The sequence below is a fragment of the Pungitius pungitius genome, chromosome 11, assembly GCF_949316345.1.
Source record: "Pungitius pungitius chromosome 11, fPunPun2.1, whole genome shotgun sequence".
NCBI classification, from domain to species: Eukaryota; Metazoa; Chordata; class Actinopteri; order Perciformes; family Gasterosteidae; genus Pungitius; species Pungitius pungitius.
This window is the reverse complement of record NC_084910.1, coordinates 11,705,675-11,718,508: the sequence shown is the minus strand read 5'-3', so window position 1 is coordinate 11,718,508 and position 12,834 is coordinate 11,705,675. Positions and strand designations below refer to the sequence as shown.

The 12,834-nt window shown below is 43.0% G+C and overlaps 2 protein-coding genes across 2 annotated transcripts; one reads left to right on the top strand and one right to left on the bottom strand.

Annotated features, from left to right (window-relative positions):
* Nucleotides 1–2,101: 2,101 nt before the first annotated feature.
* LOC119197060 (tubulin alpha chain-like) lies at nt 2,102–6,033 on the top strand. The gene is made up of 4 exons (XM_037453015.2): nt 2,102–2,119; nt 4,361–4,583; nt 4,710–4,858; nt 4,932–6,033. The coding sequence occupies exons 1-4, from the start codon at nt 2,117–2,119 to the stop codon at nt 5,910–5,912; spliced, it is 1,356 nt and encodes a 451-aa protein (XP_037308912.1). The 5' UTR covers nt 2,102–2,116; the 3' UTR covers nt 5,913–6,033.
* A 1,064-nt stretch (nt 6,034–7,097) lies between these two features.
* Nucleotides 7,098–10,891, bottom strand: gsdmeb (gasdermin Eb). The gene is made up of 10 exons (XM_037453013.2): nt 10,751–10,891; nt 10,247–10,509; nt 9,967–10,159; nt 9,524–9,698; nt 9,319–9,439; nt 9,134–9,244; nt 8,754–8,881; nt 8,494–8,659; nt 8,322–8,395; nt 7,098–8,233 (listed from the first exon to the last, which is right to left on the bottom strand). Exons 2-10 carry the CDS (start codon nt 10,449–10,451, stop codon nt 8,006–8,008), a joined length of 1,401 nt encoding a protein of 466 aa, XP_037308910.1. The 5' UTR covers nt 10,452–10,509; nt 10,751–10,891; the 3' UTR covers nt 7,098–8,005.
* Nucleotides 10,892–12,834: the final 1,943 nt, after the last annotated feature.

The following is a 12,834-nucleotide window of genomic DNA, read 5'->3' as shown; positions in this document are numbered from 1 at the left end:
TCAATCAAGATTATGGGCCTAGTCCGATTTGTACCGTTGCTATGGAAACGGCAAACATTAATGAACACAAAGAAACACTAGTTCAAAAATGCTTTTAGCGTATCGCTGCCACCGTGAGGATGTATTTTGTACTGCAGTGCATGTGAACGTGCGAGGAAACGGGTTAGTGCTTATATAGTGCTTTTTAGTGCTTTTGTGTTGTCAAAAGTACTATAAGGAGTATTTTTTTTGATTATGTTGGATGGTGCACTTTTTTATTTTTAACTTATCTAACCCATAGCTTTTGATTACTAACCCATAGCATATTATAATTTTATCTTATTTGTGCACTATGTTGTCCATTGTCATACTTTCTGCTTTCATGCACCAACCGGTGAGTCTCATATAGTTGTATGTCTCATATATGGCAATACATTTTTCCTGATTCTTGAATGATGGTATTTGATGTCAGAAAATTGAGTTATTGAACATTTGAAGTCTTAAAGTCATGGAAATATAAAAGTACAAGTTATGAAACCTAATTGTACAGAATGTTACAAAAAATAATTTATTGGTCATATAAAACTAGGTATAATGGTCATAAATTACATCATATAATGAAAGTAAAACTAATAACATCGTCATAAGGAATTGCTGGCCCACTGACGTTACCCGTCCTCTTTCATGTATACCGTGTCCTATTTAGTTAGTTATATAACTATACCATGGCCACTAAAATTCACACATTTTCATATAAAATCAGAGGAAAATGTCCCTCACACTTTACTAGAGCCTGCAGGACCATCTTTTAAAGGGTTGTTTGGTCCATTGAAAATCCAAAATCAGTTACCTAAATCAATGGATTGTCCACTTGTTCAACATTTGTCATGGATAGAAAAAAAGCATTTACTAACTTATTGTTTCAGCAGTATAATATGTATGTGCGGAGCGGAGGACCTTGGCCTCAATGTTGGGTTACAACTAGCTTAACAACATTAGGTATGGCTGGCTAATGTCCTAGAGCCGACTTAATTGTGACTGTAATGATCTGGAGACTGTACTGGTGCAAATATATATGAAGGTCACAAGGTTTCTGCACTATGTATGTATTGCTATGAAAAAGGAAGTTGTCTAATCAGCTTTACATGTCTCATAACATCCTGATTATGAAGACAACAATATGACAATTTAGAATTATAGTATAGTGGCAACAGGAAATCCTAGATTGTGAATTTTGACACCCTCCACCGCACAGATTAACAAAATCCATCTCAAATCTTAAATTTTGACATTAAAAAAGTCTGTATAGTACCCATGGATCAATTGAAGAGTAGTATGGAATGAAAGATGTCCCCATAGACATTTAATTGACAACTAGCAAATTCTAGCATGTCATAAAAGTCAAGGAATACTATGCCATTGTGTCTATAGTGTTTATATTAAAAAGCCATTTAAAAACAATTGTATATTATGTAAAAAATAATCTAGTATATCCGCCCTTTCAACCTATTTAACTGCTTATCCCGTTCAGGGTTGCACGAGGGCGGAGATGATTATTGCCAGATTATCGCAGGACTGACAAAAAGTTATAAAAAAAATCAGACATTGCGTAGTATGATTAGAAAGTCATAGTATAGTCAACGTATTATATACACAGAAAAGTCATAGTATACTTTCTCGTAAATTCAAATTCAATTGTCACAGTATAGTACAGTAAAATGTCAAATTTAATTGTATAGTATGTCGATACAAATAAAAAAAAAGGTCTGATGAGTCGCAGAGGTCTATTTTCATCAAATAAAATGAAGGTCGTATAGTGAAACGTTGGAGTAAATATTATATAAGAGAAGACAATTGGGACTAATAAAACCTTATCGATTCAAATTTCCCCTGGATGACAAAGCTGAACTGTATAACTGAACATTTCGACCTGCGCATAACGGTCGCTGCCGCTCAGAGGAAATTCAAACCACCCCATTGGCTGCTCGTCATTGGCTCCGCCCCGCTGGCGCCACCCTATTGGCTCCTCCCGCATGAAAACAAGTAGACTGAGCAGCTCCACTTCCGCTCACCACTCCTGCCTTCAGCAACCGATCCGTCAACGTCGGTCAGAAGCAGTATTTAACAACTCGAAAAAATGGTGAGTGTCTTGTCGAAATGACTTATTGGTGAATGTTTAGAACACATGTAAATGTGATTTTTTCCGGCTTGTTATATAACGTGACGGAATCGAGGCCAGACAAGCTAACGCTATTTTTCCTGTCTCTTGTTATTACAATGAATGAGGCTACAGATGTTTAGCTAACCCTGGGAATGCCCGCTACTCAATCCCATCATGCAACGTTAACTAATTTAAACCAAGTCTGAGTGAGATACGCAATCGCTGTGCATGGGCTATCGGTTATCTTTAAAAAATACGCAATTACGCAGAATGATAAACCCCATAGCGGCATTTTTATGCCGGTGTTACGTGCCTACTGTTTTTTTTTAACCTACTGGTTTGGCTACGCGTGCGTGTTTGTTTTCCCCGACAGCGGCAGATGGTGTCTGCCTCGGTCACCTGATTCGTCACACATTTGCAAACATATTGCTGAAAATGTCGCTACAATCTGGATTCGAACCCTTTCGAGCAAAATGATAACACATTTCAAGACGTCTGCGCTAAGCAGTCGGCCACTCGAACATGAATTATCACTCAGATTTTTCTTTATTTAATGACACAAATTGTACAGTCTGTGGCTTGGAAACCTTTTGGTTCAGGGTGAACCAAGACAACTGTTTTTTGGTGGCGTAGCGTGGAACAGATGCTTTTGCTATACACGAACGACGCATTTAAAATAAACTTTTGCGACAATTATTCAGTGAAAATACTCAATTATTGCTACCACTAAGCCACAGAAGGAATGGAATATCAGTAATGTTCTATCCACAGAATTGAATGAATTATTTACACCCAGTGTAAACACTGTGGATTAGAGTTTTTAATGGAACATTAAGTCCTTAGCTTATAAGTAATTGCTTTATGGCTCCCAATTTGCTAACAAATAAAAAATTAGTTTCACCATGCCTGTATATCTACAAGAGCAAAAACTCAAATTACAATTGAATCCTCTTCCTGTTTGTAATGTTAGACCGCTCTCTCTAGACCCTTTCAACAGACCAATGGGGGTTCTCTTAAGTTCATTAGCAGCCGTTTAGATTGGATTGTCTTTTTTTGGACAACAGGAAAGGGATGAATGGGGCAGCAGATGTTTTGATATTCAGATGTTGTACACTGGATCTGGGAAGCATTGATGAGTATACATTATGTTTGAAATATTACAGAACTGTCAGTTTAATGTCTTCATGCCCATCTTTCTTTGTCCTTGGACTTTGCCATGCATTCCCACATAGTTCTGTCAGGTTTTCTACCACATTGCCCAAGTAGGATTACTCTCAATAACATCTAAATGTATACAACAAAACTCGTTCACTTTGTGAGGGTTCATCTGTGCTTTTTTTGTTCTTCTAAAGCTTGATTAAATATATTTCTACTGAGCAGAGGTAGAGGTAAAAACTTTGAAATTCTCCCTTCATACTGATGTTGCCAATTAACGTGATTGCTTAATCCCCGGTGTATTTTAGGATTTCACCTCTGTAAAGCACTTTAACCATGTGGATGTAATGTGTCGCGAAAAAACACCGATAAATATGTATGAAGTGTTCCACGCTATGCCACCAAAAACCAGTTGTCATTAATCAGCTGGCACACTTGGAAGCTCGGTTGGCCGATGGCGTAGCACCGCCGTCTTGTACTGTGTTGCTGTTTTGCTCGACTGGGTTCGAATCCAGGTTGTGGCGATCTTTTAATGAATATGTTCTTTTATGTATTTCTTCATACGTGGCAGTGATGTAGTGCCCACTTATACAATTGTAATTGCTGCATTTTGAACATGTTCAGCAATATGTTTGCGACTGACGAATCAGGTGACCGAGGCAGACAACATCTGCACACACACACACACGTGTGTGTAGCCAAACCAGTAGGTTCAAAAACCAGTAGGCATGTAACACCGGCGAACTAAGGTTTCCGAAGGGCCTTCCAGACAACGCCCTGTCCATCAGCCCAGCACAAAGGAGGGGCTCTGCAGTACTGTGGGGGCAGGGAGGGGCACAAAAGCCGCGTTTACGCGAGCTCTGCGGTAACGGGCCTGCGTCCCGCCTAAAGCAGCATTCACACGCGCCACGTGCATGCGCACGTGTCAGGGCTAAACGGCGTGCATATTTTTCTAGTCCCCTGTTATCGTAGTAGAGGAAACTGATATAGATGAAAGCGGCTAACTTACTGTGCTAAGTCGTTAGCATGCGTGCGTGGTGGCTGATCTTTGCATTTTCTCTGCAGCGTGAGTGTATTTCCATGCATGTCGGCCAAGCCGGAGTCCAGATGGGCAATGCCTGCTGGGAGCTCTACTGCTTGGAGCACGGCATCCAGCCGGATGGACAGATGCCCAGCGGCAAGACCATCGGAGGAGGGGACGACTCCTTCAACACCTTCTTCAGTGAGACTGGAGCTGGTAAACATGTTCCCAGAGCGGTCTTTGTGGACCTGGAGCCAACAGTCATCGGTAAGTTGGGTTTCTATAATGAAACTGTTCACTTTATTACATTTTGCCAACATGTACAGACATCTGTTTAAATTCTTGTCGTGAAAGGGAGAATCGCTCTAAACCAGTGTTCTCGTTGCTCTGCAGATGAGGTGCGAACTGGGACCTATCGTCAGCTCTTCCACCCGGAGCAGATGATCACTGGTAAGGAGGACGCTGCCAACAACTACGCTCGCGGTCACTATACAGTCGGCAAGGAGATCATCGACCTGGTTCTTGACAGGACACGCAAACTGGTGAGGTCTAATATCATCTTTCCCCTGTTTCTCTAAACCTGGTGATTATGGCAATTCATTCTATTTTTTTCAGGCTGATCAGTGCACAGGGCTCCAAGGCTTCCTCATCTTCCACTCCTTTGGAGGAGGAACTGGCTCCGGCTTCACCTCTCTGCTGATGGAGCGTCTTTCTGTCGACTACGGCAAAAAGTCCAAGCTTGAGTTTGCGGTCTACCCGGCCCCCCAGGTGTCCACAGCTGTCGTAGAGCCCTACAACTCCATCCTGACCACCCACACCACCCTAGAGCACTCTGACTGCGCCTTCATGGTAGACAACGAGGCCATCTACGACATCTGCCGCAGGAACCTTGATATCGAGCGTCCCAGCTACACCAACCTCAACAGGCTGATCGGACAGATCGTCTCCTCCATCACCGCCTCCCTGCGCTTCGACGGTGCCCTCAACGTGGACCTGACTGAGTTCCAGACCAATCTGGTGCCCTACCCTCGCATCCACTTCCCTCTGGCCACCTACGCCCCAGTCATCTCCGCGGAGAAGGCCTATCACGAGCAGCTCTCGGTGGCTGACATCACCAACGCCTGCTTTGAGCCAGCCAATCAGATGGTGAAGTGCGACCCTCGCCACGGCAAGTACATGGCCTGCTGCCTGCTGTACCGCGGAGACGTGGTGCCCAAAGACGTCAACTCGGCCATCGCCACCATCAAGACCAAGCGCAGCATCCAGTTTGTGGACTGGTGCCCGACCGGCTTCAAGGTGGGCATCAACTACCAGCCCCCCACCGTGGTTCCTGGAGGAGACCTGGCCAAGGTGCAGAGGGCAGTGTGCATGCTGAGCAACACCACCGCCATCGCAGAGGCCTGGGCTCGACTCGACCACAAGTTCGACCTCATGTACGCCAAGAGGGCCTTCGTCCACTGGTACGTTGGAGAGGGCATGGAGGAGGGAGAGTTCTCAGAGGCCAGAGAGGACATGGCCGCCCTGGAGAAGGATTACGAGGAGGTGGGCACCGACAGCGTCAGGGAGGAGGATGAGGATGAAGGAGAGGAGTACTAGGTCCCTTAACCTCTAAATCTGAATGTCTTAATTGCTTAGCAATATTGGAAACATTCCATAATTGTTGCACATTCCAGCAAGCTACATGATTGACAAACCAATAAACGAAACATAAAGCATTCATGATTGTCCTGTGTTTCCTTCAAAAGCTGACTTTCACAGAAACCATCACAATTCATCCTTGTGAAACATTTAAGATCAGTGTCTTTGTAGCATTTTGAACCTTTCATTTATTTGATGAATTTTGCCTCTTTAATGAGACCAGATCGTAACTAGGTGATCTCCCAGAAGATTCAACAAACTTCAATTGCAAACTAAAAGATACGTTTTTAAACCGCCTCAATTTCCCTCCAGCAGTAGATGCATTCAGAGTGCTGTTCAAGCATCATGTTTTAAAACCCTCTTCACTACACAGCATGTTTTATTTGCATATAATCTAGATCGTTGTGGTGCATGTGTGGAATATTTTTCGCTAAAATCTTTTGCGTATCAAAGTATTTTTTGAGACCCTTGTTTTGTGATAGCTTTGTCCTTTCATTTTAATATGGGTTCCTTTTAGATAAATGAACTAAGGCACGCTGTTATGGTCCTGCTTTGATTATTCAGATAAAGAATGCAGCACATTGTACCCTCTGAATGTCCCTGAATAGTTACTTTAGCAATTTCATTGAGCAACATGTCAATCAAGATTATAGGCTTAGTCCGATTTGTACCGTTGCTATGGAAACAGCAAACATTAATGAACACAAAGAAACACTAGTTAAAAAATGCTTTTAGCGCAGCGTATCGCTGCCACCGTGAGGATGTATTTTGTACTGCAGTGCATGTGAACGTGCAAGGAAACGGACCGTCTATAGTGCTTTTGTGTTAAAAGTACTAGGAGTATGTTTTTGATTCTCTTGGGTGGTGCACTTTTATTTTTAACTTAAATAACCCATAGCATTATATTTATATTGTATACCTTATTCGTGCACTATGTTGTCCATTGTCGTACTACGGAATGTTACAAAAAAGTAATTTAATAGTCATATAAAACTGTAGGTATAAAGGTCATAAATTACATCATAATGAAAGTAACACTAATAAAATGGTCATAAGGAATTTTAAAGTCATTTCCAAAGTCATTGTGAAATGAAAAGTCATGAATAGGTCTTCGGAGAGACTTTACTATAGTATGTAAACACTAAAGTTTATGTATTTGGCCCTAAACCTCAAACGTTATCTAATGATGTAGTCGAGATGACATGACTGTCTTTTACCACCACAATAAAACATCTTGGATAAGCAGATGTCCTTTCCTTCCCACATAAAACACAAACTTCAAGGACTGCTTTTTTCCACTTACCTGTCATTGCAGGAACACGTATGAATGTAAAATATTTCCTGTCGTTTTGTTTTTTTGTCAGCAACTTTACTTTTAGAGAATAAAAACACCATTGAAATATCAGAAAAGTATTTGTATTATTTTTTTGAACAATTTGCAGTTGAAGGGAAAACAACAGATTTGTTCACTTTAATGGATCTGGCCCACTGACGTTACCCGTCCTCTTTCATGTATACTGTGTCCTATTTAGTTAGTTATATAACTATATCATTGCAACGAAAATTCCTCGCCTTTGATTGGCTTGAAGGCGTGTCTTAACTTGTAGCACACATTGTACATCTCTCTTACTTAAAAGTGACGAATGGAGTCAAAGAATCATTTTAGGATTTCATTGCCTTCTTTAAAAAAAGTGAAAAATCACACATTTTCATATAAAATCAGAGGAAAATGTCCCTCACACTTTACTAGAGCCTGCAGGACCATCTTTTAAAGGGTTGTTTGGTCCATTGAAAATCCAAAATCAGTTACCTAAATCAATGGATTATCCACTTGTTCAACATTTGTCATGGATAAAAAAAAAAAACATTTACTAACTTATTGTTTCAGCACTATAATATGTATGTGCAGTAATTGTCCTACAGAAAAAATAGTCCTAGTGGAGAGAAGAAAGAAAAGATCCTGATAGATAGCACTTGATCCACTTGTTCCCCTCATACATCATTCCACTGTAACGTTTGACGTTGTTGGCTCCCGTTCCGGGGTCTTCAGTTCATTCACGGTGGGCCAACGAGGCGAGACCTCTGACAGCAATGCAGAGGACCAAAGCAGGGCAAACTGGCAGGCTGCTTATTCTGGTCTTCACTGAGCCTCCATCTGTGGTCAGAGACACATTGGAGGAGGCAAACAGACGTTCAGTCACTTCATAGACGTCTCCCGGCAAGGCGGCCAGGCCTGCGCTGCTCAGGGGCAACTCCCCCTTCCCCGATACACACTGCACCTGGAAAACATGGGACAGGAGGGTAAAACAGGCAGCCTCCTCTCATATATTATGTTTATTATCTTTAACTTGATCTGCCTTCACTAACCAGTATCTCCAGAGCCGGTAGCACAGTGAGGCTACAGCACATTCCCAAAAGAGAAAGACAATCGTCTGTCATCTCTGAAAGAAAAGACCCAGCACAAAACACAGCTTCAGGAAATGTTCCTTTTTTCAGAGAGGCATTAAAGCAAATACTGAGTAAAGTCGAGCTTTCTCACCATCCATGGCGCTGGTGATAAGGTGAAACGCGGAGACGGCGGGTCTGGAATCCACTTGACCACGCTGCTCCAAAAGGTCCAAAATGGCTCGGAAGCTCTGCTTTTGGGACTCTGGTGTTGTGGCATCCTCCGCGGCAGGTGTCTTATCAATGCACATCTGTTCCAACTGAGACGGGGAAAGATTTTAAAAGTACATTTCAAAAGACGCTCCAAATGGCAATTAGTCCACACTGCAACTTTGTGTCGACGTCGGCGCTGACCACATTCTGCAGCGAGGCCAGGGCCCGTCGGTCAGCCATAACTTGTGTGATTTGTTGGAGTAGAGAAGACCTCGTGGTGGCAGGAAGAGAGGCGAGCACCTGGAAATGATCTCTCAGTTGCTCCAGCTCTAAATGAAACACAAAATGGACACATTTCATCATCCACCTCCACAGACTGAATGTGTACCCGCAGCAGGTCACTGATCGCCAGGATTGAACCGCGCCCGTCTCCAGCGTCAACTTATCACACCACTGCGATTGTCACTTCTAATCTGGCTCTCTGCGCCCGTGAAACGGCACGCATGTCGGAACACGCCCTACGCAACAACCGTCCATAGTCACGCGATGTATGGCTTGAGGGGAAGAAAGCGATCATTCACCTTGTCTAAGGTGGCTGCTCCCGGAGGCGGCAGCTCCGACGCTCCCCAGTCCTTTCCCCGCGAGGCCGTCTACTTCCAAAAATCCACTGGTGTATGACATCAGACACAGCTCTGTGGGAAAGGCACCCTGATGTCAACTGCGACTGCAGCGGAGTGTAATGCGAGGTGCATCGATCGTATCTCACCATAGCGCCCATCGTGGTTGATCTCCAGCTCTATAAGGGAATATGCAATGGGAGTGAGGACGGGAATCTCCATGGTGATGTTACTGTCTTTACTCAAGCTCCCGTTCTCTTTCAAGGAAACCTGCGAAGGAGAAGCTCACCGTTTACACAAAATGGCAAACTCGCTACACCACAAGGAGAAATAGGTTCAAAATGTGTACTCCACCTTAGTGCACCTGCGCCCGCAGAGGGTCAGTCCTCCTGCAAACTGTGCTCCCTGCTGCACCTCCTCGATGACTGAACAGGGCTGAGTGGTCAAAATACGCTCCTTCACGATCCCAAAAACCCGCCTGGGCTTCTCCTTTGTCTGCTGGATCAGCCCGTGGGACATATCCAGGATCCTGGCACATTGCAGTCACAGTTCATGGGGAAAATACTGTGTGCATCATTCAACAACAACAACAACATTCACATAAAACCAAAAAGAGCAACGTTGCGAGTGTTAATATTCAACCGATCCTCCGGTTTAGCGTGCGACTTTATGGTCGGACAAAGATCATCGCTGCTGTTTGCAGATCTTAGAAAGCCTGCTTGTCACATGATGTTTACGGCCTTTCCTCTTTTAATTCAGATAGACCTCTATGGAACACGCCACTGGAGACAGCCAACCTCTCTTTGCAGTCTCGCAGCAACTTCTGCACCTCCAGTTCTTCTTTTTTTAAACTGCCGAAGGAGGACTGCAGCTTGGACGACTCTTTGCCCTCCAGGCTCACATTGGCGCTGACAAAGTTTGCGTCAACAGTTGCCTGAATGTTGTCCCCAAAAGTCCCTTCGTATTTGATGAAATCTGTCTCCATGACGCCTGCGGATAGGGAAACATTCCAGGTTTTTGTTTCTTTCCTGGGGTTAAAAACCAACAACTCGGCATATGGGGGGTGTAGATGTTCACCTGGCTGTATAGGTGTGTCTCCTGCTAGTATGTCATTGAGGGTGAAGTCGGTTGGAATGTACTTGGCCTTCTGCCACAGCCAGAAACGATTGCGTTTCACCACCACCGTCAGAAGAGCAATCGTGTCATTCAGGCTGGACACCGGGATCAGCAGACCCCCCCGATCCACCTCCTGCACGAAGTTCCTGGTGGCCGTGGCGAACATCTCCGAGCCGAACGAAGTGCGGGAAGTTCACAATGAAGCCGATTAAAAGAGCCACGCACTGAAGGGAAAAGGACACGGGGGACACGTGAGCTCCCCCTCACATGTCAACGAAATATCGATCACAGCAAAATGTAGAAGAAATGAGTCGCACGCGATCATTTCCTCACATTTAAAAAGTAAGTGGCGTTGCAGGGAAGCGGCATCGCTTCAGCAAACACAACAGTCTCAAGTTGTTGTGATCGCGACACAAAAAAACACCATCGGAACAAAACGCATATGCGACGTGTTTCACTGCTCACCTTCAAGCCTTGTTTTAGCGAGGAACCGGACGTCAAACCTGAATGGTGGCCAGACTTTTAGAGTAGATCAAGTCGCCTGTGGGGATGTTTTGGAGAAACCACGCGCAGACTCAGTGAGTCAGGAACACGCCCACTTTCCTTCTGGAGGGAAGGAGAGGGCGTGTCACTGTGTAAAGCACGTGATAATGTTCAGAATATCAAATCAATAATAATGAGAATGGGGGTGATGATAATGGTACTATTAATAATAAAATTATTTCACTATTATTAATTGCATTGTTCATTTTACTAGTAGCATATGTTATTTTCAGAAGTTTTAGCCGTAGCAATGGTATCAATAAGCTAAACAATAATGATAACAATATATTTTTGTTTTGTTTGTCCTCAACAAAGTGAGCTATAGACCCTTTTACTGTTTGTACACAATGATGACGTAGCTACGTATGCGCGCGCATATTGGCAACGGAAGTATGGCGAGAATCAGCAGTATGTCAAGCTACGCGAGCGGATTAAGCAACACAGACAAAGTTATTTTAAAAAATTGACTTTATCAAATGGTATCCGGCTACCAGATCCGTGTACCATAGTGGAGTGGATAGAAGACGTTAGCAGATGGCCAAATATACAGTGGCCAGATATATATACGTATTTAGTTGAGAAACCGAGCGTGTACACCAGAGAGAAATTCAAATACCATGACATAGATTCAGAGTTTTGTGTGTTGAAATCAGAAATTCTTCCTAGTCAAAGACAAGGACACATCTTTTAATGCTATAGTACTTTAGTAGTAACTATGTTGCTTGCATACATTGCAATTAAACTACTAATAACAAATTAAATTGAAAAGCAGTGTGAATTGTATATAATGTTGTACATTAAACACACCAGTGGGAGCCAATGGGTTTATTATAGTGCATTATGTTTCATGTACAGTAAATACGTTTTACAAAGGTAAATCACGTTAATACTAATACATGGTAATGTTACTCATTTGGAAACAACACTCTTACAGAGGTTTGTGAGGGCACCACATACAGTCACAACATCGTCTATCATGTTAACCTGCGACACAGGAATAACTGTTTGCAAAATCTTAAAGTTTTTCCACCGACAAATAACTCGCTCCGCATGGATTCTCACACGAGAAAGTTGTCTAGATGTGTCAACTTCATGTGCAGAAAGCTGCTTTTTTCCTTTTGTGAAATGAGGGATACGAAGGGTTGCACCATAAACTGCAAGCTCGTCAATGCTTCATCTGCAAACACACACTCAGTTTGTTAACTAGTCAAATCCAACACCAGCTTATGAAACTAGCTGCATGTGGTCATCAAACTTCAGCTACGTTGATAAACTACACCGTCACCATCAATAATGTAAATGTGAGGCACCTTTATGTGGATTTTATATAGACAATATGTTATAATAGTTGAGAGCATTCCTAAGAATCGCAGCTTTTATTGTGTTGTACAGCACTGATTGGGGGGGGAACCAGGTAAAGCGGAACCAAAGTGCGAGTGGTGTTGCATTGCGCCGCCTAGAGGGACGGACGCCTTACTTTTGTCTCATATCGAAGTTGGGATCTAAAGATGGCGGTTCGCTCGTTCTCTAGTTGACAACGTGCTTCTGTTTTCCAGGTTTGTACTCTGAAAAAGAACAAGAACTGTTTCCTCCCGGGGTGTATGAGGTGTGTTGTAGCTGTGGCGGGTTGGTAGTTGAGTGTTTGGTTCAACGCAAAACAATTAGCAGCTAGCGTGGACGTTAGCCCGACCCGAGTACAAGGACCCACACCAAACCCACACTGCACCAGATGACTGGTTTAAGGACCAGGGTAACTAAGTCCACGTCTGAAAAAATAACCAATGTTCTGAATGTACTTGAAAGTATTGGTCTACTTAAAAAAAACTAGTTTACAGAAGGTCTACTTACCTATAGGCTACCTGAATTTCTGAAAGTACTATATTCCTAAATATGCTATTTCTACACTTGTTTGCTGGAATTGGTTGAAGAAAAATAAAAATCCATGTGAAAAAAAATTACGTCTCACTGTTCTCAGGTCAAATATTTATGCAATTAAAATGCGATTA